At 39.4% G+C, this 27,631-nt stretch overlaps 1 protein-coding gene across 4 annotated transcripts; it reads right to left on the reverse strand.

The window, feature by feature from the left end:
- gng12b (guanine nucleotide binding protein (G protein), gamma 12b) lies at positions 1-27,338 on the reverse strand. Of its 4 annotated transcripts, XM_013270711.2 has the most exons (4): positions 27,065-27,338; positions 22,709-22,772; positions 1,945-2,065; positions 1-1,858 (listed from the first exon to the last, which is right to left on the reverse strand). In XM_013270711.2, the coding sequence occupies exons 3-4, from the start codon at positions 2,035-2,037 to the stop codon at positions 1,733-1,735; spliced, it is 219 nt and encodes a 72-aa protein (XP_013126165.1). In that variant the 5' UTR covers positions 2,038-2,065; positions 22,709-22,772; positions 27,065-27,338; the 3' UTR covers positions 1-1,732. The 4 variants fall into 4 exon arrangements, with proteins under 4 accessions (XP_013126165.1, XP_005451197.1, XP_005451199.1 ...); XM_005451140.3 differs by lacking the exon at positions 22,709-22,772 and having other exon boundaries at positions 27,065-27,336; XM_005451142.4 differs by lacking the exons at positions 22,709-22,772; positions 27,065-27,338 and adding an exon at positions 26,922-27,025.
- Positions 27,339-27,631: the final 293 nt, after the last annotated feature.

Genomic DNA, 27,631 nt, shown 5'->3' on the forward strand with positions numbered 1-27,631 from the left:
TTAAGGTTTGACTGAAACCTGAAAAGAACATTTACAAGTCAGCACATACTCTGGTACATGGGCACAGTGTTACAAGCCTTTAGTAAGATATACCCCATATATCTCTTAATTCACCTAAAGAATCTTATAATTCACAGTTTTAGACAACAGCACTTATGTGACTTAAAGGTAGTCAAGAGGTTAAAGTAGGATTAACTTCATTATTAAGGCCCTGTCTGGTAAAATTACAAAAGTAGTTGCTCATGTTTTTGCAAGAGTATAGCTCACAAATGACATAAAGTTACAGCTATGTCAACATGATATAATCAAAGGAAGTTTGAGCTGTAAACATGAAATGTTTCAAACTCATAACAGTCATTTGGTGTTCATCGGTTTCACAGTGCCTGAAGTGTACAAACAAGAAGCCTCAGGTCTGCAGACAGAAGCAGCGAAACTAGATCTGATGAGATGGTACTGATTACTGTAAATATTTTTCTTCTACAGTAATGGCTTCATGGCAAGGTTAAGGTTTACTTCATCTAAGAGTGTCATCCTCCAAGTACTTCCATGGTAAGACTTACAGATATCATGTTCGTGTTCTTTTATCGCTTTCCGCTGAATACAACCAAAGTTGCAAAAACAGCTAGATTACAGCAAAATTAAGCATCGATTCATCCTGAAATATTGGCACTGCTCTGTACAAGTGCACCACATCATTTTTTTAAATATCTAAAAAATCAAAATCTGAATAACATTTGAACAAAACTCTTTGCATCTCTGGAAAGGTTATAAAGGGTTAGATATAAGAGACACATATGATCAAGTAATCCCTATGATCTAAGAGCTCAGCCTTCAGACTGCTTTAAGCCCAGCTTCAGGCAGTCCCCCTTGCCCCTGTCTGGTAGTCCCCCCAAGATGGGGGCAGTCAATTTGCTGAGTCAATTTGGACTATGGTGCAGAAGCCCCCCCTACTTGTGAGAGGCAGCCAATCAGATTAAACGTGGCATAAGAGGAGGGGAATAAGAAGTATAATAGCATGCACAAAAACTAAGGAATATTTTAAATTGTAAAATCATATAAAACTACTGTAGTAGAGTCTAAGGATAAAATGCGGAGCTGGAAATGATCATAATGGGTCTCCTTTGATGATTTTAGACCATTTCTTCTGAGTCAAAATACGTGACAATAAAAAGTACATCAGTGGTTATGGACCTCCCTTTCTGTTTATCCTGGAAAAGCAGGTCCATTAGAGTTTGGACAGTTAACTCATCTGACAGGATATCATTATCTTGTTAATTGTCTCTTTCTGAACAGAATACAAACCGTTTCCTGATGAAAGCCTGATGAAAGCAAGAAGTGAAAACCCAAAGCCTAAATCTGATTGGACCAATGACTTGAAGGGGGCTTGTTTATACGTGCTGTCATAATTACAGTCATCAACTCTCCCAACTCTCAGCTCCTTTCAGGCTGAGGTCTGTGGCCTTCCAGATCCTGTCAGATTACAGTGCAGACAAACAAAAGCCACCACTTTTAATCATCTTTGTTAGAGCCGCAGCTTTGATCAGAGGCAACAGCCTTCTGCCCGTTCTTTGGTGTCACAGCTATTTGACTAAAAGACAGAGAGGACTACATTCCTTATCAAACTCAAGCAGGCATGTGAAAAAGTTAAGGAGTATACTGGCCTTAAGGCAAGTTGTGAGCAGAGCTTTTACACATAGGATTCAGCATCAAAAGCAAGAGTTCAGGTGTTTCCCTACAAAACTGTGCAAGGCTTCTTGTCCTTGAAAGGGTTTTCTGAAGCAGGGATACCCATTAGCAGCGGGTCATTCTTGGCGTGCTCTCCACAGTAGCGCATCAGCTCCGATGAAGCCTTGGACACCTGCAAAGCAATCAGTAAATACACCAATCTCCTAAAAAAAAAAAAGTGGAACAGTCATAGTGGTGTGAATATGACTATAGACATACCTTTATCCTCTCGATGCTGGCTTCTATCCTCAGCTGCTGCACCGTCCGTCTGGCCTGAACTATGCTACTGGAGCTCTGCATTTTTGATGACATTGCAGTTTTTAGACAGCTGTGCTTAAACCTGTGTAAGACAAAATATGATCCTTACTGAATGCACGTTAATTAGTGTAGAGATGCATCTGGTATTTAGATAAAGGAAACCAAATAAACCACAGTCTAATTAATTTGTTGATATGCTGACTGGCAACAAGATGTTCCTGCAGGAGATTAAAGAAGTGACACAAAGGCCAAGCTGCTGCTAAAAATACACATGAGGCTATAACAGCAACAAAACAGAATCTAAGTTGATGAACATAGACTTGATGCTATTAGTATATAGAGACTAATGAGCTTAGCATCAAGTCAAATTGCAGTTATTTGGCTTAAAAGCTGTTTTCTATACCTCCCATAACCCAGCTGCACATTACCTTTCTGCTAAGGTTACTGCATTTAAATGCAATATTAAGTTACAAGATTAAATGTTACAAATTATTTTTTTAAATGATACTAATAAGAGGGAAGATGTGAAATAGAGTGGAGCTTTAAAAGTTGAAACTGAGCAAGAAGGAATCTGGCTTGGACTAAAACAAAAGAACATAAAAAAGTGTCTTCTGCAAAAAAATGAATGTTGATGTACTAAGTGGGAAGTGCAATTTTATTTCATGACCCAACGACAAATCATTTTGGGATCCCATACCTGACATCAATTGGCTTGATTTTCCACCACCAGTCATAAGATTCTCACAGTAAAGTAAAAATCCAATCAAATGACAGCTCTCGTGTTGACACTACACGAGGTGGTTCTAGACGAAACATCAAGGACCAATGGGTGACATTCATGGTGGCTTCAACCGTCTTTGAGATACAGTCAATATCACTGTGTATGTCTGCATAAAAATGTTGCAACAATCTATGTAATACTTGAAATTTTTCAGTTATTGGCAGGTCACCCACTCACTAACAAATCAGGCTATAAGAAAAAATACAAAGCTGCATGTTTGCAGCATGTTTATGCATTAGAGGTTTTATGCGAAATGTCCTTAGATATAGGAAATCAAGTTACTAAAATGTGGAAGCTGAAACAAACACTATAACTGTGCAACTTCTCAGAAGCAGCAGTTGACCTAATCTTGAATTCATTCAATATGCGTAAAAGCTGTGACCCAACCCAACAGATTCCTGTTTCACAATTCCCACTTCCAGGATACATTGGTTTGCTTTTACCGACTCATTACGTCATTGCTCGTAGGGGAGGCGACACGCTGGCCATTTTTTACATTTAACTTTAGCCAACTGTCAGGCAGAATTCAAAGGGGAAGCAGTCTTTGAACAAAACCTCAAGTTTCCTTTCTGTTTTCTACACTAAAAGCAATTTCCTTTAAAAAACAGAAACAGTCTCTAATGCGAGAGTAACACAATGTCTTGTACTCAAATTTAGGGTAAAACAGTAAATGCACTGTTGAGCAATTTTATTGAGAACTTCAACTGTGCATAACAATTGTTCAGCTGATAATTTGCAGCTTTTGTTCCTGGAACACATTAAGAAAACACAGCAGAGAGCAGCTCTGTGGGACTGACAAAAATAACCTTTGGCATGTGGTGCAGTAAATGTTTGCTCTGTGCTCTGGTGCAGGATATTACGGAGGAGGGGAACACGCTGAAACGGAAGGGAGATGAAACATGGGCAACTGCAGAACTGACTACAGAAAAAAGACAAGACCATACATCTCTCTAATCCCCCCCCACCCACCCACCCACTCCTTTCCGCTTCCTCCACAGGAAGCAGTATCGCCCGTTACCCTCCAAAGTATAAATGATTAAATATGGGGTGGAGGTGCTAAAAATAGAAGCTACAGACATGGGATAATAACCTAGGATAGAGAAAGTGTAGCTGTTATTGCTGGAGTGCAAGGCTTTTGCAAGGCAGCTGTCAAGGTAGCTTTCCTGAAAACTGCATGCTGACATTAAAACCAAAAGCACGATTGCACATATTTACTGTCAGGCTCGTGTACAACATTCTGGACCTGTGTACTCATTGTACAAAGGAAGTTACCACTTCATGTCATGCATCTCTCGTCAACACAGCTGTGCTGGCCAGGCATGAGCGGACTCTGAAAAGGGTTAGAGCTGCGTCACAGCAGGGTTAGTAACTACCCACTAACGTCTGCACAGACACTGTGTGACGCTGGCCGTTACTATCAAGCCCTGAGACCAGAAACATAAAAGCACTGGGTAACATTGACTGTTTACACTGATCTAAACATTAGATTTTTGAGATGGAAGTCTAGAGACCTTTCATATTGCAACACAAGTCACAGACTAAAAAACATCTAAGGTATTTAGGGCTTCCATACCTATGCTGGTATGGCTGTGTAAGTTCACTTGCAGCTTGCATGTTTATTGTTAGTATAGCAAAGGGCACTATGCACTAAAAAACTGGTTTAAATCAGAAACATGCAAATCATTCATAAATAATTTAAACTATTTTCACCTGAAAATACCAAAGGTGCCTAGTGATTTACATAGGACTGTGACCCCCTGTTGCATATTATTCCCCATACAAACTGCAATAATAAGTACACATTAGAGTCCAAAAAACTCTTTCCCAACTAAGCAGCTTATCCTTCTAAATATTGCAATCCTGCTTAGCACATTTTATGCCTAAATGAAAAGGAATGCTGCACAAACATGCTACAGCTAGCATGAGTAGGCTGTTTGGAATTTCAAATATTATAGCAGATATACTGATCCAAAAGAAAACTTCTATAGGTGTACTACTTTGCTCATGTAAAACTGGGTCAAGAATCAATAAGGGAATTAAAAAATTTAATAGATAAACAAATTCAGTAATGGAATTGCTATCAATTAGACACATATTTAAGAAGATACACTTAAGATTGCGCTAGTTGTATGACAGCTTTGAAAGTGAAGCAGATTGGTGGCTTTCAGGTTGACTCATCAGAAGCTTGTTTAAGTAAAGCAACTTTTAGCTATTGTTCCCTCACTGGCTATGCCTTAAACCATTAGGCAAGAAAGCAAGTAAACCTGGCTATGCCTGACGTTTCCAACAGACCAGGTGTGTCTACCCTGGAGCTGAGTACCTGAACTTAATCGAAACCCCGACCAAAAACAAGCCACACTCCATTCTTCAGAGAGATGCTCCACCCTGCATTTTTCTGGAGAATGATACATACTGCAGCAGGACAATGAGCCCAAACACACCTCAAAGCTTTGAGGGCCTAGTTGAACACCAAAGTAGACCAAGGAGTGTGGACTGCTACCTGACCTCAACATCAAAGAGCATTTATGGGGGTACTTCAAAGACAAGTATTCCTGGCATCTCAAGAAGTTCAGTGGAACACTGTCAGATCATGCCAGTCTGTGTCTCTTCCAACTCAAGTCCATGCTGTTATTAAATCACAAAGAGTCTGAAATAAAAACATTCTGAAATAAATGTACATTTTTTTTCTAGAGATTCAGCTTCTCACTTAAACTGTTAGGCAAGAAAGCAAGCAGAACTTATTTATACAGTACATTTCATTCGAGGTGGATTCACAATGTGCTGCACAAAGCATGAGCTACCACAGAGGCTGCAGGCACAAACCTATACAGATAATATGAAACTAAGTCAACAGACTGACGTGAGCAAGTGAATAAATAAAATAACTGAGAATATACCCATAAGATCCACAACACTTCACCACTTTTGTCCAAGAGATACTGATGTCCCAGAATAAGCAGGACATAAAAAAAATGAAAGTATTAGGGGTTTAGTTATAAAACAAGCAAAAGCCAATACAGTGACCTCAGTACAGGTGCTAAGTGGTCATATTTCCGGTACAGGAGCTGAATTTAGGATGTTTACCTGATAATCCTTTGAGCGGCACATCCAGACAACTAAAAGTAAAAGCATGGACAATTCTTTCTGCACATTAAACAGATAAAAAAGTTTAAAACCTTTGTGGTATTTCCAGATTTATCAAATTGCTTGATTTATTTTGGCTCTGCTGTTGATTTGTGCAAAGATCTGTAACCTATAACACTTTCTATAGAAGGCTGTAAAAAGTTCATAAGAAAAACAAAGTGAAATAATTTGCAATAAAAAATAAGTTTCATATTTAAAAAAAAAAACTCAGGAGAACAGCTAAAAAGTAGCTGCTGGGAGGTGCTCGTCCACCAGTCACAGAGACGTGGAGACCGCAGAGACCAGATGTGGCATACTGTCTTCAGCAGCCAGACTGAAAGAGGTGAATGGGTTTACAGATCCTTCCAGCAGGATTGGTTCATCACACACAGACTCTGCTGTGCAACTTCGTTCAAAGGAACTGTCTGATACAGGGAGGTCCCTCTCCTGAAATGAGCTGGATTCCAAGTAATCCCTTATTACAAGTCAAGGCAGTGGCTAGTGTTACAGTAACCCTGCTGCTTCTGAGGGATCAAAACAAACTAATTACTTCTAAATTTAATGCATGTCAGTAATGTGACTTTTTAAATAAAATGAGTATTTTTATATTGCTTGAAGAAAAAAAAACTTTTCCCGTAATATGTATGTACTGTAGTGAGGCAAACCGGACTGGTTTATAGCATACATACTCAAATACAAGAAACGTTTAACCTGGATTTGCCCCAAAGTCAAAAAACATAAACAAGCTCATTTGCCCCAAATGAGCTTGTTTATGTTTTATACTTCATGAAAAACATGAAGTATTCCTGAGTTAAAACCACCACTGCACTATATGCAAATAGTTCCTACTGCATGGAACACTTTTCATATTTTCCCAAAGCACCATCAGACAAAGTACACTAGAATTTTTATTTTTGAAATAAGACCTCAATTAAACAAATGCGTGGGTAAAAAAAAAAAAAAAAAATTTTAAAAAGTGCACTCATTCCAGTAAAACAAACATAAACAAGTAGTGAACTTTTATCACTGCGGGTGTGTGATTCCAAGTGTGCTTACAGAGTCTTTAAGATCCTGCTAGCCAAAAGAATGTCTGAAATGTCTTCAGCTGTGTTGCGCCTGTCTGCATCTAGCGTGTGTGCTTATGTGTGGCAAATGTAAACATGTGGCACACTGAAAGGATTGATGAAAACATATTTGAAGTCTTACAGCGGAGGGCTTACTTTGATGTGGCTTCAGGGCTTTTGCACAGGTGGGCCCTCACAGTGCCAGCACAGAGGTCCTGCAGAGTTTATGACAGCAGCTTTTGCCCTTTGGTGTGTAACAGTGCACACAGATCTGCTGCCTGACCAAATACTCTAATGACCTACTGACATATCATATGCCCATATGTGTACTGAAATACTCCTTAGCTGTTATTATCATTTCTTTGGTCCACACTGGCTCCTCCCTAACCCCAACAAGCTCAAAGAGGGAGTGATTGCTACAAAAATTTGCAAAACTCATTATGGAAAGCTCAAACTATTCCAATTCAAGAGTTCAAGAATTGGTTGTTGGTGCTGCAAATCCTTCCTTTTTTAAAATTATGTTCTGTATTTAACCTTTCTGAGACTAAATTTTTTTTCAAGAGTTAGATGGTCAAGAGGGTGGCAAAAACATAGGCACACGCAAACATACAACTGAACAAATGAATTTTCGGTGCAACATTCAAAAGCATGGGTGCCGTTTTCTTGATGATTTACAAATGACTTAAATTCCCCCACTGCAGGCTTCTCATGCTCTCTTTTTTTGGCATGTTCCAGTTCCAAAGCCTCACTTGGCATCTCCCTGCCTCACCTACAGTGGCTCCGAGACCCACAGTTTGAGAAGTGAACTTGTTATTTAACTGACATTTTGGTCTGTTTTCTGGTTTTTGACGTGCAAACCTTAGGCTAATTAGAGATTTATTGCGCAATTATATCGATACACCTCGTTCTCATTCCCCAGGCACCATTTAGTGGTATTTTATTAAATTTGTGACTCATTTAGGTACAAAGTGTCCTGCCCTGTGGCACTGGGTAATGGCAGGTTGGGTTACTGAAGTGGCTTTCATTTCCAAACAGAGTTACTGTGATGTGAGAAATTTTAAGCTTTAAAAAAAACATGAGTTATGAGAGTAAACACAAAAGTAAAAGTAAAAGTAAAAAGCTAGTGAAAACAAAACGTAACAGAAAACCAAACTGCAAGAGTTCCCAAGATGATGCACTTCCACCTGCATGTGTGCCCAACCTGCAGTGTCTCCATGCCCCAGAGTTTGAGAAGCACTGCAATAGAATATTGAAGCCTGTTATTTAGCTGGCTTATGTCCCACTTGCTGGTCTTTGATTTGCATGTTTCAGGCTAATTACAGCTCTAGATTTTTATGCATCAATTCAGCTCATTCTCATCCCCAGGCTTTTAGTTCTGTTTTACTAAATAAGCTGATATGGCTCATTTAGGAACAAGGTGTCCTTTGGCTTCTGGACCCTTACGCGCTGGGTGATGACATTAGTGATATGGGGGTGTAACGGAATACTCCTACGAGCAAGGTTACTATTGTGAGGGGACAGATTTTAACTTGAAAAACAGTATTTTCCTAACCCTAATCGGCAGGAAAAGGACCTTGAAAAATAAAACAAATCAGCAAGTGGAGAAAACAAACAAAGTGCAATTTAACCAGCAGGACACGCACCAGGGTATTCATCCTGATAACAGGGTTTGGGTTAGAACTGATGCATAGCCTGTCAACAGTGTGGCAGTGTCATGAAAAAGCACTCCCCCCTTCCTGATTTCTTTTTTTTTTTACATTCATCACACTTACAGATAATCAAACAAATAACAACAATAGACAAAGATAACCGGAATAAAAACAAAATGCAGTTTTTGCATGATGATTCAATTCATTGTTAAATAATAAGTTAACTCTAATTAACCATATTGTTTGGAAAGCTGAGCTCAATTTCAATTGAGACACCGAGGTGTAATTACTTCAAATACTGTTGAATCAAGAAATCCCTTAATCTGAACCTGTCTGATAACATGAAGTAAGCTAAAAGATCTATAAAAGCAACACATCATACCACGATCTAAAGAACAAATGAGAAACAAAGTTATTTATATCTATTAGTGTGGAAAGACTAATAGCCACACTGCAAGCCATTATCCACAAATGGCAAAAACTTGGATCACTGGTGAACCATCCCAGGAGTGGCCAGCCTACCAAAATTACTCCAGGAGCAAGAAAGAACCCAGAACTACAGACATGCAGCACTCACTTGTCTCTGTTAAGGTCAGTGTTCAGAATATTTAAAAAAAAGAGTGGGCAAAAACGGAATCTACCGGAGAGGTCCAAGGTGAAAACCACTGTTGACTAAAAACAACACAAGAAAAACATTTTGATGAATAGATTCTGTGGACTGACGAGACAAAGGTTGAACTTTCTGGAAGGTCTGCGTCCTGTTATATCTGGCATAAAACTAACACTAACACAGAAACAGCTCATGTCCTGAAGCTCAAGTACAAATGATTCTGAAATATTCCAGCAAGTCACCTCTAAATGAATTAATTTAAAAAAAGAAAATTTAAAAGTCAAAGTCTGGACTTAAATCACATTGAGATGCTTTGGCGTGACCTTTTTTAATGCTCAAAAACCCTTCAAAGTGGCTAAATTGGAAAAAAATATATGTCAGCAAAGAAGAGTGGGTCACAGCAATGTGAAAGACTCATTGCCAGCTATCACAAACACGAAGCAAAGGGTGGCACTACCAGTTATTAAGTTTAGGGGGTAATTACTTCTTCACAGAGGACTGGGTTTGGATATTTTTTGGCTTTTAATAAATCAAATCTTCATTTCAAAACTTCATTTTGTATTTACTCGGATTGAGTATGTCAAACATTACAAATTCTTTGATGATCTGAAGGATTTAGTACACATATGATCAGTAAGTCATTATTTGGTCAGGCAGATCTCTGTGCAATGTTACAAGCCAAAGGGGAGCAACTACAGCTTTGGATGGACTATGTAATTTCAATACTCTGCTGCAATATATCACTATTTACAATACTTAATTGCTTCAATAAAAAACAAACGCTTCATTAACTCCTATCTATTGCATACAGAGGTGTTATTCATTGTCTTGCCCAACTAAAGGCAGGCTACAAACCATGTCCTGTATGATTAGTTATTAGCTGCAATTACAAAAGTGTTGCTCCGTGGGACACAGAGCACCTCTGTCATCTGTCCCTTACACTGCAACAATCCCGGCAGGCTCCACAGTCTGCTCCTGGGCCAGGATCTGTGGCAGCCTCTACAATAAGCTCTGAGGCTTAGGCTCATTTGAGAGGCACAGTGACAATGCAGACAGGCTATCAGTATTGTGCCACACTCACAACAGCTATTTTTGCATTGTTCACAACAGAGGCAACTGGGACAGGAGTTCTGAGCTTTTACAAGTTTAACTGCGCCCTCATGAGCACTAATCTCAGACAGCCTGATGTTATCAGGGAACCAGACTGCCCAGTCAGGCGTGCAGAGGAAAGAGACAGAGGCCTCCCAATGAGAGACAAACACACAGTGTCTCTTCTGAGTGTTGGAGGAGGCAAACTGTATGACTAATGCTATAACATTTCAATGTGTGCATGATCATCATCGATTACAAGCTTTGATGGTGACAGACTTTAAAGGCGTCGGCGGTGCTGTCCAAAAAGCTTTGAACACCTAACTGTGTGAAGTCAGCAGACATGAAAAGAATCACAGAAGGTGTCGGTGTTTGCGCTGCAGATTAAAAAGGAGATCGGGGTTCCGAGCCGCTGAGTCACAGGCTGCAAGTTTCTCTCTGAGCTTCTCACTTCAGTTTACATCCATTTCCTGAACTACTGGCATGCAGCACATTTTTTTTTTTTTTTTTTTTTTAACCAAGGGTGAGGTCAGATTTAGGACAACAAATTTTCACTTCAGTTTCCGTCTGCCTGTCCTTTCTTCCCACCTGGGCCCCATGTGCGGAAAAACAGGTTTCTTTTGAGAGCGTTTACATTTTCGGTCACACAGCCTGCAGACAGGCGCAGCCGTTTAAAAGTTCAAAGCTTTGACTAATGTGCTTCTGATTCCCTGAGAAATAAGTTCATCTTGGTCTTTTTCATACACACCCTGTGGAGAGGTACAGTGAATGACATCTATGGATTAGAATGCTCTTTGAAGTTCTGGCAACTTGTCTTTTATGTACTTGGAATTTAGTGAAAGACAAGCAGCTAAAAAGCCCTGAACCAGGTGCTGCTCTCTTTTACTACAATTTATCATGCTGTATTCAGTTTCCTCCTCCCTCTGCTTTGATTATTTTCCAAAGAAATTAGATTTGGCTTTGGGAGATATTGCTTTTATTTGACAAAGACAGAAGAGCAACAGACGGACAAAAGAGGAACTACCCCAACATGTCTGAAGCTAAATCTGGACGGCCAGATGCAAGACAACATGCCAGCCAGCAGCTGTTTCTATTAATATGGAAATTAATGTGGGTGGGGGTTATCATGCAAACCTGTTGCAAAACTCACTTTGAACATGTGTAATAAAAAGAGCTTTGAAACAACACTTATTTAAAAACTTGTTGATTTTTCAGTCCACCCACTTTGACTGCAATCCATCAACAGTTGTTTGATGGCTAACTTCAAAATGTTGTCCATCTAAACCAGGGGTGTCAAACTCATTTTACATTGCGGGCCAAATACAGCCCACTTTGATCTTAAGCGGCCGGACAAGTGAAACTCCCCTTTCTGAAGTCACATATTTAACTGTTTTCTACATGTTAAAGAAAAAGCTGCTGTGGCAAAGAAAGAAATCTGTCAGAAAGTTGAAATTTCTTTAGTACTGAATAGGAGAAATTAGGCTCTCTTGTCAGATGTCCTTTTTTGGAGGAAAAAAAAAAAAGGAGGCCAACAACACTGTACACAATGATAAACTGGTGCATAATGAGCAAGCAAATAAGGCAGAAAATCGAGATTTTTGATGGGAAACTGGTCTCTGTGTGAGGGAAGACAGCCAAAGTAAGTGGGAATTCATTACAATGTTTTTCAAACGTGAAGTGTAAAGTAGCCGTCTCCTTTTGCTGCTGGTTCAGTGAATTTTGGTTGGAGAGTGACAAAATCTGTAGTTTCGGAATCTGGGAGATGTTGGCTTTCCGCACCCAATGGGCATGTCCTATAAGTGGGATCCGCGCTTTGTCTTTACCTGTTCGTTAATCGTTTGACGTTTTAGCTTTTTGGTGGTTGTTGAAATGGTTTTATGAGCTTTTAACTGAGATTCTGATGTTTCTGTTGTCTATATTTAAACAACAGATCTGGCGGTACATCACGAGATGTTGCCCCCGATTGTTTGAACCGATGTTGCAAATGCATTGTGGGAAATGTAGTTTATAGCCAACATACGCTTTTAAGCAGCATACAGTAAATTTATTTGAAGACAATAATGCACAAGCTCTCGCGGGCCTTGAGCTTGACATATGTGATCTAAATGATCATTTGAATCTCGTTACTAGCATCTGAAACAATGAACTTTCCTGAAATAGCACACACGAGTTTCCACTTCAAAATTAGTGACAAACTCCGAGTCATCAGAAAGACATGTTATAGAGTGTGCACTCACATTTTTTCCCACCTATTTGGTCATTTTGAAGTTAGAAGGCAACTATCTACTGATCCCAAGTAGTGCAAAGAAATGTATTCAGTATCTTTGTTTGACAGTAGTGAAAAGTTTAACGCCCAACCCTCCCTGACACCACGTTATTAGCGCCCTCCAGACAAGCCAGACATCCAGATTGAAGGGGACGGGGCGTCTGCAGGGATATTTCTGTGTTTATCCAGACTTTATTATCGTCACTTAGATTTTGGAAATGGCTAATAAGTCTGCTGTCAACACCAAATCCTCCAGACAAGAATCTGTCTTGGCTCCAGGAAAGAGCCCTCAAGGCATGGCTGAGTGTAAGAGTTAATGAACCCTTAGTTAGTTCTGTCTGCTCACTGACAGTCATGCTCCCCGTCTTTGACTTATCTTGCTGCAAACAGCCACTCAGAGACAACTGAGCCACACAAAGGATGTGAATAACCAGAAAGCTAAAGACCCGTTTTACTTGTAAAAAGTTCTAACTGTGATGGTTACTACACAAAGTGGCTGAGTGTGTATGCATCTGTAAATGTGAGTATTCAGGATGTTATTTCCTGGTGAGTGTGAGACATGAAAGCAGTGGGATTTTTATGCCACTGATATCACTGCACAAATGCACCAAGCTGTCTCCACCCGATCATGGGAGAAAAACTCCCACCACCACCAACAAAACAAAAAACCCCACTCTCAGCAATAGGCTGCATTTGCTGAAATCCCCAAAGGAAAGAAAAGTGAGCAGGATGGAGGAAAAAAATAACAGCCTACTCTCCCCCACCAATACTTCCTGGAGCCTGGGGCAGTCCTGGATCTGCATGGGTCTCCCCGACAACTGAGCTTTGTCTAGACAGAAACCAATGCACCGCTCACCAGATAGGAATTCAGTAAACCCACAACCCCTCAGTCTCGCACCACCTTTAGCTCTCACATGGCACCCAACGTACAAGTCACAGCTCTCATTGTTTAAATAATCCAGCATTTACACTTCTAACCAACAGCACCACCCTGTTATTCATGAACACAAATGGATGCATTTAGCTCCAAAGGGTTCTTTCTGCAAGAAGACCAACCCGTTTTACTCCCTACTTTGTGGGAAAATAAACAGGGAGAAAAAAATTCCTCTCATTCCACATTAAACTGCAGCATCACATCACAAGACGCTTCGCATTTAGCTTCAAAAACAGCAATACTGAACGCAGACAGGGGTGTGAATGAACAGTTGAATAACGTGTCAAACCAAGTAATCTACAACTTGTTATTTTTTTACATGCTCTGTTGCTCAAGGATAAACGTCAGCGGGTCGTCCTCCCTTGTATCACCATTACACATTCAGCTGACACTTCCATGCCATTCCTCCAAGGTTACCAACACACAGTGCTCTCACCTTTTCCCCACTTCCCCACACTCAACGTGCCTAACCATCACACATACACTTATCAGCTTACATGCATGCTAAGGTTGTTCTTTCTTCACTGGTTCTGTCAAAGTGGAAGGCTAACTCGCTATACCTTTACTACTGGGTGGCGGGTTTAAACATTTTATATAAATTCTATTGTTAAATAAACTTTTGAGTACATTTACTAACAGGTAGTACTTCACAGTTCATTCAAACAGTCAAAAAAAATGCAAAATAAGAAACCACATTTTGTGGCAACTCATTAGCGTAGATTTTATCAATGCTCAGTGCACACGTTCTACAAAGAAAGCATACGATTAAAAGGGTAAGAACGTGTAGGAAATTATGGAGCATCCTGAGTCTAATTCTGAGTCTAATGATGGTAAAATCTAATCTAGAAAAGTTAACGGAACACCCAACATATATTTTTTAGAAATTTGTATTTATATTGTCGAGTACCTCCAGGGTACAAAAGACAAATCAGCTACATGCCAGTATCTCATGGCTTCACTGCAGTCCATTACTTTTATAGATGATTTTTGTGTCCATGTTTTCAGATATTACTCTCCCCTCTTTTCCACTGCAATGCAAAGCAGGTCAGTGGAAAGTAGCTTCAATTACCCAGGATTAAAAAGGGAAAGTTTATCTGAAGCTACTACTCTTTTTTTTTTTTAATGTTATTTCTTTAATGATTTGTTGCTTTTAAATATAATTTTAGTCACTTTCACTTTAAAAAAAATGAAAAGATGATTATTCTGTAACTTACATCAGCAAACATTCATTCATTTGATCGGCTACTGTGCTCGCAATTGCTACCAAGGTCAAAATGACTTTGAAGTTTGGTGAACCACCCCTTCCTCCTGAGGTTTGGCAGGACATTTCAATGAGACCCAGTTTATCTTCGTGTAAGAACCCCATCCTGCAATTTAAAATGCAGGGATGATAACTGATCTACAACTAAAATCAGTCAAGGACTTTAAATGTGCTTGATTTCAGCACATAGACTTTGCAGACTATGTTTTGGTGTTATCAGTGGTGTAGCACTAAAGTCTGAGCCCTATACATGTGCAGGCGCAGTGCCACCCCGCTTCTTTTGATGCCTCCACTATCACACCTCCTACATAAAACTAAATCAAGCTAAATCTATGTGTCTGAAGTATTTATGCAGATTGTCAGTAAATGTTAAACGGCATTTAAATACATTCTTTCAGCATACTTCAAGTACTGTGTGAATTTTTTAAACAAGAACTGTACATGAACATAGCCACTGCGGCATCATCTATTGGTTAGTTTGTTCTAGACTTCGCATCATGAAGTGTTTTCAAAGTGGGCATCATGAACCGGATCAGGTGGATCTCAATGAGAAACCGTCGGTAACTATATGCTCTTAAGGTAGCAATTTCTCAGCCGACTCAAAGAATGCGATTGCACAAGATGCAACGCAGAATGTTTCATAAGCATCCGAGAAGCAGCACTTCCCTTCCCGAAACATATGTCGTGTCTGTGACGGAATCAGACTCAAGCAAGACAGATCTGAGTCAGAAACATGAACTGCATATTGAATCTGTAGTTCACGTATCTGACTCCGTGCAGGGTATATGCTCTACTTTAAAAATGGCCCATGGAACAAAACCTGATGCACTCACAGGTCACATTTAAGTGATGGGAGCAATGTAAACGCAGAGTGATTAAATGTTTTAATTTAACTATGCAAGTGTGGGTTATTTAATGAGCCATTTTTTAAAAAATTATAATTTTTATTAACAAATTTAAGCGCTAATTAGACAGTTACATGAGGAAATTGTATAAGACTGCACATGTTTATTGCATTACATTGTTTGACTACATCGCATGACTTACTGAGCAAGCTGAGCTTTGAAAGCTGGACCTGAAGACCTGCTAAATTTAACACAATGCCGCCATGTTTATTAGAAAAATACTGTAACTGTATCTCCATACCAATATCAAACAAAAACAGGTCTAGCAGCTTATATCTTTTATGGGTGTTTTTGAAATCTAAACCAAATACTTGAAGTTTGAAAAACTCTTCTCTTTATTACGCTAAGCTGATGTTTTTGTTTTTCGGTTTTGGTTTTTCATTAACTGGAAAAAATGTGTTATCAATAATCACAGTGATTCTAACATGCATTGGATGCATGCTAGGTTTTGAGGCAACCAAAAAATTAATTCTGGTATGGCATACCATGTTGCATGGCAGATTATCACCTGCAAATATAATACTGTCTGCAAAAAAAAAAAAATGAGAGTCTGGTTTTTAGTCAAATGAGAGCTTCCTGTGGTTTTTGTAGAGAAGTTGATATAATCACATGATGTAATCAAACATGCCCACTAGTGAGAGAAGATGGTGGTGTTAAGTGATAGTGGCTGAGAGGGAGACTACTTCTGCTGCCACCTGACTGCTTATCGTGACGAACAAAAGACAGAGAGGCATAAAAAGAGGCTAGGGATGAGAAAGAAAAACACAGCCTTCTGACCTCACACTAACAAGAATTACTCTCCCACCTCCCTCTTCTTCTCCCTCTGGTGAACTCTAGAGCACCCCAGAGCTGAGTGAGCACTAAACTGCACACAATGAACAGCCGTGGGAGAGGCAGAAGACAAGGCTGCAGACGTAAGAGCAGCTAGGGTGGACGCCGTGCAAAAGTGTCCTAATAGGGACACTACACAAGTGCTTGCAGCTTATGTCTCGTGACACCTGATTGTAAACCTGCAGTCCTAACCCATTACTAATCTGCCCTTTGGACTAACACAGTGTTTGCATACACTGAGTTGAGAGCAATGAAACGGGTATTATTAACTGAGAAAGAATTCGAAACATCCACCTCGCCCATCTCCACACAAGGAGGCAAAGTACATTTGGGAAAGTTTCAGGATGACAAAACCCTATACAGCACATCACTGTGGATTTAGCTTTCAAGGAAATGCAAGTTTAACTGGTCTGAATGCAACTGCAATCTCAGTGGACATTTTGAGTGAACCAAAATAATAATAATAAGAAGAAGAATAACAAAATTACTATTTGAAAGTACATTAGTTTATTTAGTTAAGCATTTGTCTTTAACTTGTCCATTTATAACGTGTTACCTTAAACTTTCACACTTTCAACCATAAATATTTTAAATTTATTTTACAGGTGCAATTATGAAGCGCAGTTAAGGGATTACACTTGTTCACCAGATTTCCTGAAAAAGAAATTAAAAATAATGATCATATATTTATACCTTTTTAAGTTTGTATGCGAGTTACTCTGTCAGCTCTGTTTTTGTTTTCTATCAACTTACAAAAGTTGTTTTGTTATAGACACCAGATGTTTACCAGCTACATTTATAACATACTTACAGCTAAAATGAAAATAAAAGCATGTCTTGACTAGTTAGGGCACATATCTTTGACTGGGCAAAGGACAGAGAGGCCTTCAGACTTCACATTAACTGGCGCAATTAAACATGGCGTCATTGTGCAGTAATCTCATAATAACCATTAAGAATATCGTCATTCCAGTTCTGTAAGATATAAGAAGAATTCTGCAACTCCTCCTGCCTTCATCTCCAAAAAAAGAAACAATTAAGTCTGTAGTACGTCTTTCCAAAGAGAAGGCACTGAAGGGAGGGATTATAAGACTTTTTCAGATTTCCATGCACTGGAGCTTTAACAAGGTTTTACAATGTAGTGTAGGTTTTGTGTTGTAGTCATGCATACCATGTTTGGCTCACGTCAGAAGCATGCTGAGCAATAGATCAGAACGCCTTTGACAGTCAGTGATACTGCTCATTTCCAGTCATGACAGTTAAAATACCAAATAAACAGGATTTACTGCCTCCACCAACCAGTCAAGCTGCAGTTCACATTTTCCCCTCTAGTTCCTAAACAATGCACAACGGATAGAAAATCATTTTTGCAGAATATTATAAAGTGAGGTTGACCTTTTGCATTTAAAAATTAATTACTTTATCATTTCATTCTTTCTTTTTTCCACTCTTTATACATTTAGTAAGATTAAAGCAACTTTTGAACAGCAAATTTGAATAATTTCATTACTGACTTGCATTTCACTCTCAGCATCTTCAGCAACCTTAAAACTTCAACGTCAGTTTGTCTGCCACATGTTCTGACCTGCTGTGTCACTGTCGAGAAGTGAATCACAGCTGCTTCTCTGCTGAGAAGGACAGCTGATCGATTTTAACAGTGAAAGCTAAACAAAGCGCTTTTGAATATATAATCTCTTGGCAGTTACGCATTTACATCAGTAAGAGCATTTATGCTGTCATTAGGTTACAAAGACCTAGACAGGTCTGCGATTTCAAAAGTGCAGAAATCTGTAGTTTTGTGCAATAGCGACCTGCTTATTATCCAAAATAAGCAATTTAACTTCCCAACGGATTACCTCAGTCTGTCTACATGACCTACATGATATGATAGTCAAACCCAGTCCAGTGCAGAGAGTTCAGATGGTGACTGAGCCGTTTTCAGTCATGCATTTTGGAGCATTATAATGCTGTATTCATTCAAAGCACCGACCAGGATCTCACAGGGAAAGTATGTGCGCACCAGTTGGAGCGGTTTGTTTTGAGAACAGTGCAACTGCAATGGAACGTGGCTGCAGCGCTGAGCTGCATACCACCCTGTTTCATCTCTAATGAATGTCAATCAAAGGCACATTTTTACAGCAGCACAGACCACCAAGTGTATACTTGTAAGGCAATGCAATTAAAAGCAACTTATTTCTGGACTGGAAAATATTTCACTGTGCCACTGTCTGGTAGAGGAAAATGTTTTAGGAAAAAAAATCAAAGCAGGAAAGAGCAGCTTGTACAAAAGAATCCCAGGCATGTAACCAGTGGCTGGGCAAAGTTTCTGGGCAGGATGACATCCTGACGGCTGCTTGGCCTCCCTCTCTTAACTGCCAAACCCTTATGTTTGTTAACTGGACGCCAACACTCCCTGAACGGCTTCCGCAGCAAAGATCAGGGTGGCTGGAATTCTCGTCTGGCAGACATGTGGCACAGGAGCGTCTCAAAGTGGACGCCACAGCACACGAACAGATAAAGCAGCCTGTGTGCACTGTTTATTGTCAGGGCCCTGAAACCATGATTAGAGGGTTGGTTTTTTTTAAACAGGGCACATTTGTTGCTATGCAGAAGCACTTTCTAATACCTTCTATACAATAGCATGTACAATGACAGATACGTATGAAAACAAGCAGCTGCTGCTTTGTCTCTACAAGGGAAGTCACCCATGCTTTGTGTGAACTATAGCTGGAGTGGACAGGTACTGTAGTTGCATGCTCAAAAAACAAAAAAAACAACAACAAAAAAACAGGAACACAGGTTTGCAGGATAAAATATACCTTTAGTTGCATTTATATGTGTACCAAGGATAGAAATGGAGCTAAGCAATGCATGGAGCCTGTGTAGACAGCTGCATGCACTGATTAATGAAGATCATTACTACATCATCAGATATGCAGTACAGGGACAACTGAACGCTTCCTGTGTGGACACAGCTTAACTGCCTACTGCCGTGTTAGTGCCTCCATGAGGATGTACACAGTCCACAACTGGGGTAATTACAAAAATCTTGCTAACCTTCCCACATAATGTTAATGTTGTAATGTTGAAACGGATCATGTTTACCGTGTTAACCATTATTTACAATTATTTTTCTATAAAGAAATGGCAGTGGATCATCTTTCAGTTCATCTTTAGAAAACAACTATCTGTTGTTGCAGACTGGAGAATGTATTCTGTTCTAGAACCATGCATGCACACAGACAGAGAAGTTGGCAGTTGTATGAAAATTCTATTGATGGAAACTGGATATGCAGTGACCTAGTTGTTGACTAAGCTAATATGTCATCGGGAGCAACAACAGGGCGGCATTGTAATTACACATCTGAAACTGTAGCAATAATTCATTTGTGGCTTTATGTCTACATAATGATGGGTAGACTGGACATTCTGTTTTATTCCCACAAAGCATGCCATGGGAAAGGTTCCTGTGCTAACAATAAACTACATAGTAGATTTATAGTATTAGTCTAATGCATATGGTTCCCACTGAAAAGGGTTTTACAGGTAAACAAGGAGCAAGTAGAATCAGTGGCTGAAGTAGCCCCAGCTGCACACTTCTGAGACTTTATGTTCTCTGACTTGCAAACTTGATGAATCTATTTGTCCTACTTCAAAGCCAACATGTGTCTACATTATAGCTCTGCAGATAGGAGAGCTAATCTCAAGTGGCATCTGCAAGCCTTCAGGGCAATCAAAGGCCAACCAGTGAACGCCAGTCCATGTTAGAGGTACATAAATAACACTGGAACTTAAATCTCTGTTAGAATATGATTTATTTTTACAGGAAATACTGTGTACACTGCAGTTTCTGGGAACACGAGACCAGTGCAAAGGACAGTCCAGATGAAAAAGAAATGCTATCGAATGCATTCACTTCAAATACATTTTCCAAGAAACAACCTGAAGCATGGAATGTGCGACATGAGAGGGAAAAAAAACTTCGCAAAGCAAAGTGCAAAATAAGTGCTACCCGGCATGAGAACTGGTGAGCAAACTACTTCCTGCAGAGGGGCCGGCCACTCCTGCCTCAGCCCATTGCAAACCGGCATGAGTAGGAGTGTGTGTACATGTTTGCGTGTACAGTAAGTGATCGTGGGGTGAGAGGCAGATTCGAAGGGAGGGGTGGGGGCTGTTGTTCAGGAAGTAGACACAGTGCAACAGAGGAGAAGGAAGGAAGATGCCCATATATGAGCAGGCGCTTACGAAACAGGATGGAGGACATGACTGAAGAGGCCTGGGATCTCCCGTGGGTGCAGAAATAATTAAGTAAATGTGAAAAACCTCCTACACATATAAAAACACACACACTGTCAATCAAAAAACACCAAGCCCCAATTTTCATGCATCCTGACGCTTGCACAGTGAACTGCTGTGTTCAGTTAAGATCTCACATTAAACCTGCTCTATAAGAAAAAAAAGGTGTTAGAAATTGAAGCAGTTAATGAGGAACCAAGATAGTCCCACCAAATGCAGACATTGCCCCACAAGGTTTCTGTTAGCACAGTGGACAGACTATAGACAGAGGCCCTGCAGCCAATTAATAACACCCCTGCACACAGGAAAAAAAGAGCCTTTGTTCAACACCTGCATGTAGACTGGGTCACCTTTTTTCACTTGCTATGTTTGATTTAAATTCAGGTGAATGCACTCTGATATATTTTTAAAAGTACTTACTTTGGACCTAAAACTGATTTAAAAGCTTTTATTTCCTGAGGGGCTGCCCCCAAAAATTGCATGGCAATTTACATTACACACACCAAAGGTTTGTGTTGTGCCCCTACACAAACATGTAAAAAACCTACACATGTTACTAACACATGCAAAGTTCTTAACAGGGTCACTCTGCACAACACATGAGCATTCACACACAAGAGTCCCAACACAGCTGCAAAAAATGAGCAGATGTGCATGCTTATGGAGGTCCTAGTGTGGGACACTGCAGATCCTCAGTGTTTCAATGGCATAAGCGAAAAGGAACAAACAAAGAGGTTTCTACATCAGTTATTAATTTAACTGGCCTTCATTATGCTGCAGTGATGAAAGGGTTATCTCACGCCTAGCATAAGGACAAACCTATAGACTGTATAATACTGCCACCATGTGGGGGAAATTCATAGAAAAGATTCATACAACTATCTGTAAGAAGGTATCCACAGAGAAACTAATCTGAAACAAGCTTTTTTTCTTTCATTTCCTAGATTGATATTGTGTTAGCAGCAGATCTCTTAATTAAAACAGATACAAGGAACAAAGAACAAAGTGTTTCCTTATAAGTCCATGTGTATTGATTGGCGAACCTGGGACTTTTATTATGTGTAATATACTTTTAACTGAGTTATTAGCCAAGATATTTTTTTATTATATTTAGGTGCATATTTTCCTGACCAAGAAAATAAACATTAGCTCAAGTATCCAATGCACCTAAATCATAGGTAATTATTTAGAGAAATTCACAAAAATATCAGTTAACATCAATGCTATCAAAACAGCTTCTATTTCTAGTTAGAGAAGATTCTTTGGATCTAAATCCCGATTTTGTTTTAAGTACTGATATTATTTGGAGCCAAAACGTGTACAGACTTTTCTTCCTTTCTTTTTTCTGGCCTGAATCTAGAAAAGTTTCCCATTTTTCCCTCTAATATTAAATGAAGAACCACTCAGAAAATAGACCATTTAAGGCTCTCACAGTAAATTCATATTAAAGGGGTTATCCAGTATAAAGTTGGATGCTTGAAAACAGGGGCAGGGGTGAGTAAGATCCAATTTCATACAGTTAAGTGAAACGAATTACAAATGTTATGTTTCACTGTGTTTGAAGCATACATTACCAGTAATGCAATCAGTAGCATGTATTTGCATCTTACAAATTCCACACCTGTGATGCCTTTTTGTAAATGTAGGACCCAAGTCATAATCCTAAAGAGCAATCCACTATGATTTAAGAATATAAGAAGAAACAGTGTAGACTCTTTCTAAACACAAGAGGGCAGCACCTCACAGATGGTCCTTAAGTCTGAAGATTTGAAATACTTAAACAGGCTGTGCGTAATTAATAATGAATAGGCTGGCGAAACAATGTTTGCAACCTGAGCCACCTTGCAATTACAGAAAAGGCTGGTGGCAATAGTTGTTTTAAAGATGGGAGGCAGCCTGGAAACAAGGACACAGACCTGTATGCGAAATGTTCTCAGAGAGCATGTATTTGGTGTTTCTGTCTGAGTGGGCAGCATAAATCTGGAAAGAAAAAGCAAGGAAAATATTATTTTTCACAAATTAGCCAATTGTGGATTCATGTTTACCATTTCTTCCAGATGAGGCCAAACAAAGAGCTGTGAGCTCCCACAGTGTAATTAATGAATGCTAGCCCTCTGACACTAGTTTCCACATCATTTAGGACAAAATGTGAAGCAGTGGTGGGTGGGGTATACCCAACCCACTGCTCTACTTGCATTCATTACCACATTCCAGTGAGACCAGTTAGATGGCCAGTCCTTTAGTCAGAGAACTTTCTGTGTCTGGGCAGTTTGTCCCAACAACAGAGAGGAGGCAGGACAGATATCCTCAAATATTTTTAATACTTTCCACTGTTTATTATTTTCTTTCCACAGTAGTAATTCATCATACACTCGTTCTTCAAGCCTGAGCAATACTCAGGAAGAGTTGGTATATAAGCATTAATATATAAATAATATTCTTAACTGAAACAAATGCAACAATTAAATACAACATAAAAAGTTTTTGCACAGCATCTATCTGAAGTGACACTTCTCTCTGGTAGCACACGCATGCCGAGATTGGTGTAATGCTTTTTCACTGTGTTTATGAGTGATTTAATTCATTCACATCTTTCTTTTAATTTACTTCACATGTAGAGTTTTTGGGGACAAACCTTCATACTGAAGGTACCATTTATTCAAAAGCACAAATTCTCTTAACTTGGATTCACTTTAAATGTGTAACTGTTAGTTACACATGTTCAATATCAAATCAAAGCACACACACACAGTCCTGGAGTTGGTTTATGTAATTGTGTCAGTTGAGCTGTACATCATGTAGAACTGCACAACGAAGCACGTGTCTATAAATAACCCACTGCAGCAATATGACAAGTCCCAAAATGTCACTGAGATCAGACACAGGGTGACACTAACAAGTGACCTGGCTACTGTCACACAGGGTCTGTGTGTCGCTCTGCGGGTCAGGGGGGAGACGCGGCAGATGAGATGTTAATCCTTCCACAAGGATGGGAAAAACAACAATGAGGCTGCAATTTGTGCTCCCGCTAAAGGAGTTTACAAAAGATGTTCCGTGGAAATCATTTTGAAAATTAAAGGAATCTTTGATGAGAGTGCAGAAGTAATAACATTTCAACACGCAATGTTCTAAGATGCTAAAATTGGGATAAACAAGAAAAGCGACAAGTAAGGCGAAGTAAAAGCGTGAGTTGGTTTGGATAAAACAGCAACCTCCTGGGCCAATACAACAAAGAAAAAAGCCAAGACTGAGGTTTCAACAATCCCGAAAACAGATGACGTCATGGTGGCTACATCCATCTTCTACATACCATCTATGGTTTGTAGACAGATAAATGAACTGAAGTGGCACAGCAGTTATAGTCAAATATTCAGACTTTTATTTGACTACACTATCATCGTGTTCGATCAAACCACCTAAATGTTGTGCATGCATTTCAGTCTGAAATGTTCCATTATAGGGCACTCATTTCAAAATTGCTTTCCAAGTACACAAATAGTAAAAGAATACACAATCCCAAGTGACGTCTTTGTTCATTTATTTATCCGAATATTGACATAAATCCTATATGAAGTATTTTTATAAAGGTTTAAACTGGGAAAAAAAGGGAATCCTTACACTTACAGAACCTTTATGAATTGCTGCTTGATGAATACCTGCATCAATTAACTTGTAGCTGACTAGTTCCCTGCATTAAAATATCTGTTAAATGTACATGCTTCTAACTGTCTCCATGACATCTGGAGGAAACAGCTGCTGTGTGAACAACGGTCTGATTTTGATTAACTGATTAAGAACTACACTGGTTTTATTGTAGAAGGTCAGAATATTACAATATTAATAACAAAAGCCCTTCTCTAATCTAATAACTTTAAATAGAACAGTACACTGCCTGGTGGCCATCACACAGTTTTCAGAAATGCTGCATCTTGCTTGAAGACAGAGAGAGAGTCAACACTGTGATTACAGGGTGCATGTAACTAACTATCGGTTTAAAAATGGAAAGTATTTGTGAGGTAAAGTCATCAAAGCTCATTGTGAAAGCCTTTCATCACTTGCTGATAAGCAGTTAATGCGTCGTGCACTAAGCAGCCCTCCTACGTGCGACATATTCTCCTCGGTGAGGGTATAATACCTTCATCACTGCGACACGCTCCAGTAAGGAGGCTGAGAGAGCTCGGACATACGTCAAAGCAGGAGGACATTTTTCACATATTGCTGTGGACTAACAGCTCGAGGGTGCCGGCGGCGACTGCTGTGTTGACTGGAACTTCTCTCTAAAGGTCTTTGTGACCAGAGCTGTGACGCACAGACGAGTTCCCCAGAGGCTGAGCGTGGAATTTGAGTCAAGGGATAGAAGGGGGGTAGGGGGGACCTTCTCACGAGATTAAACCACGCTAAGGTCTGCACCAGTAAGTGTGGGGTAACCAGGCAACATGGCCATACCCACGTCAGCACCACAAATGCACTCAGGTGGAGTCACACTGGACTGCCAGAAGCCATGACAAGATAATTCTCCCAAAAGATGAAAATCATTTTTCATGGACACACAGAGTTACGCTGCATGCTCTCCCCAAACATGCTCACAGGTTCAATAATAATAACAGCCATACGTAGCTCTTATAAAATATGTAGCATCTGTTTATGCAGTGTAAAAGACAGCTGTTTTGAGCAGACAGTTTAACTGAGATGTGACTGAGATGTACTCAAATGTTGGGCCAGGCCTTGTTTACTTATTCTTTGATGAAACTTATTTAAATCAAAATTTTGCCAGTTTTACACTCAATTTTTATATTACATTTTGGCATGCTGCACTTTCCTGTAGGGCTGAACCGAACATTTGCTCAACAAAAAAGATTCAGCTGAATGCCTCCCTAAATGCAAAATTTTCAAATGCATCCCTTTATTCATTTAAAAAGTCTGACAGACTAACACTAAAACACTGCTGAATACTGCAGATGGATTTCCAGGTACTAAAAATCTTGATCAATATGTATTTAAAATCATCATCATTACCTGTCTCATTAGCTACAAAAACAAACAAAAAATCTATTAACTGACAGTTAATAGATTACTAGCTCAGTTAGTAAACTGAGACTAGTTTTGCCAATTTTCTGTAGTAATTGGGGATGGGAATCCAGAAGTGGTTCCAAATTATTCAATACATGGGAATTATGTGCCTCAAACTTCCTTTTATCATTGCTGGCATGTTTGTTTTCCTGACAGTTGGATGTTGCAAAATGTCAGAAGCTTTTGCACAACTCAGTCATATGCAATTCTTTGTCTTCTACTCTGTTTCTGCAGTCTTCAGAAAAAAGACTAAAGGACTAGTGCAGGTCTTCATTATCCACAAAACAGATATTGTGTGGAGTAAACGGATCAGAAATCAGAAAGGGATTAATACAAAATAAATGTAAGTACTAAAAATACTCTTAAACACTTATTAACATTTAAAAAGCTCAAATTTATAGTTATTTTTTTAAATGTATCTCCTACCTCATTGGAAAATCAAAAATCAGTCTATCATCTACATTACTAAAAGTCCAGTCCAAGAGTTTGTGCAATGCATAGGCTTTAAGAATGCGACTTCACAGATGATACACATCTTAAATTCAGATTTTAGCTGAGCACATTCACCTGAGAAATACACCGCTTGGAACGTCAGATATTATAATCAAGTGTTGCTACTCTTATAAGACCAGCAACTCCTCCCGAAACACATGTCTGAGTTAAAGAGAAGTTTAAACATTTAAGGCAGACTACGTTAATCCACCCCGCTCTGACCCTGATAGCCTACAGTATGATAACTTTCCACAACACGCTGTAGTGTTTTCACACTGTTGTAATACTGGCGCTGTTAAATTCAAAGAAAGCCCTGCTGCAGGTAGGCTTTCCAAGAAGTGTAATATTCCATCATACTTGTAAATCTCTCAAATATTCGCTGACCTTCACAGAGATTTATCCAGCATGTTTTCTCAGAAATATCGCCATGACATCACGTCTCCTCTTGAAAAAAAAAAAAGAAGAATCCTAACCGCTGATTGAAACACCTGTTTACCAACCATGTATTTGCACAATAAATTTTGCCAACCATTTAAAGCTGCAAAGTGTTCTTTCCCATACTCTTACCTCGTGTTTACACTGGTTGTTGCCGTTCAGGTTAATGGACTGGAAGTCACAGTCTACCATCTGGCGTTTATTAAAAGCAGCAGCAGTGTGGACACAGCAGAATGAAGAAAGATTATTTATGTAATCTCTGTACTGATACTCACCTGGCCTCTCGGATCCAAAAACGGGTTTGTTCCTTTGTTTTGTTTATGTTGTGGTTGTTTTGTTTGTTTGTTTTGGGGGGGTGGTTTCAAAGTCGAGCCATGAAATAATCCCACACGAAGCTCCCGCAACTCGATAAAAATGTCGACTGAAAAGTTTCAGCTCGGATTAAACAAACATTCAGCCGCGTGGAGGTGAAAGCGCAGTGACGGGAGACGCGCTCAGTCATCTGCTGTTGGCTGCTGCTGGGCAGGACTACACGCCGTTTCCTAATGTTTTGACAAGGCAACAGCGCCCCCTGTCGGCGGCTTATACAGATGGTAATTCATAAGATCCTTATTGTGATATACCTGCACCTGGGATATTCAAAATGTAGAAATACATTATCCTGTATTTGCTATAAATATATGTTCAGTATGAAGTGCGGTTTTGTTTGTTTTTTGTAATGTTGATAAATAATAAATGGCTTTAAAAATATATATAAATAATTTTCATTAGTCAGAAGTAGGGTTTTTTTCCCTTTAATTTTGTCTCCCGATTGTCAATACCCAGAGAAAAAATTTCAAAAG

This window comes from Oreochromis niloticus, linkage group LG23 (genome assembly GCF_001858045.2).
Source record: "Oreochromis niloticus isolate F11D_XX linkage group LG23, O_niloticus_UMD_NMBU, whole genome shotgun sequence".
In the NCBI taxonomy this organism is placed as follows: domain Eukaryota; kingdom Metazoa; phylum Chordata; class Actinopteri; order Cichliformes; family Cichlidae; genus Oreochromis; species Oreochromis niloticus.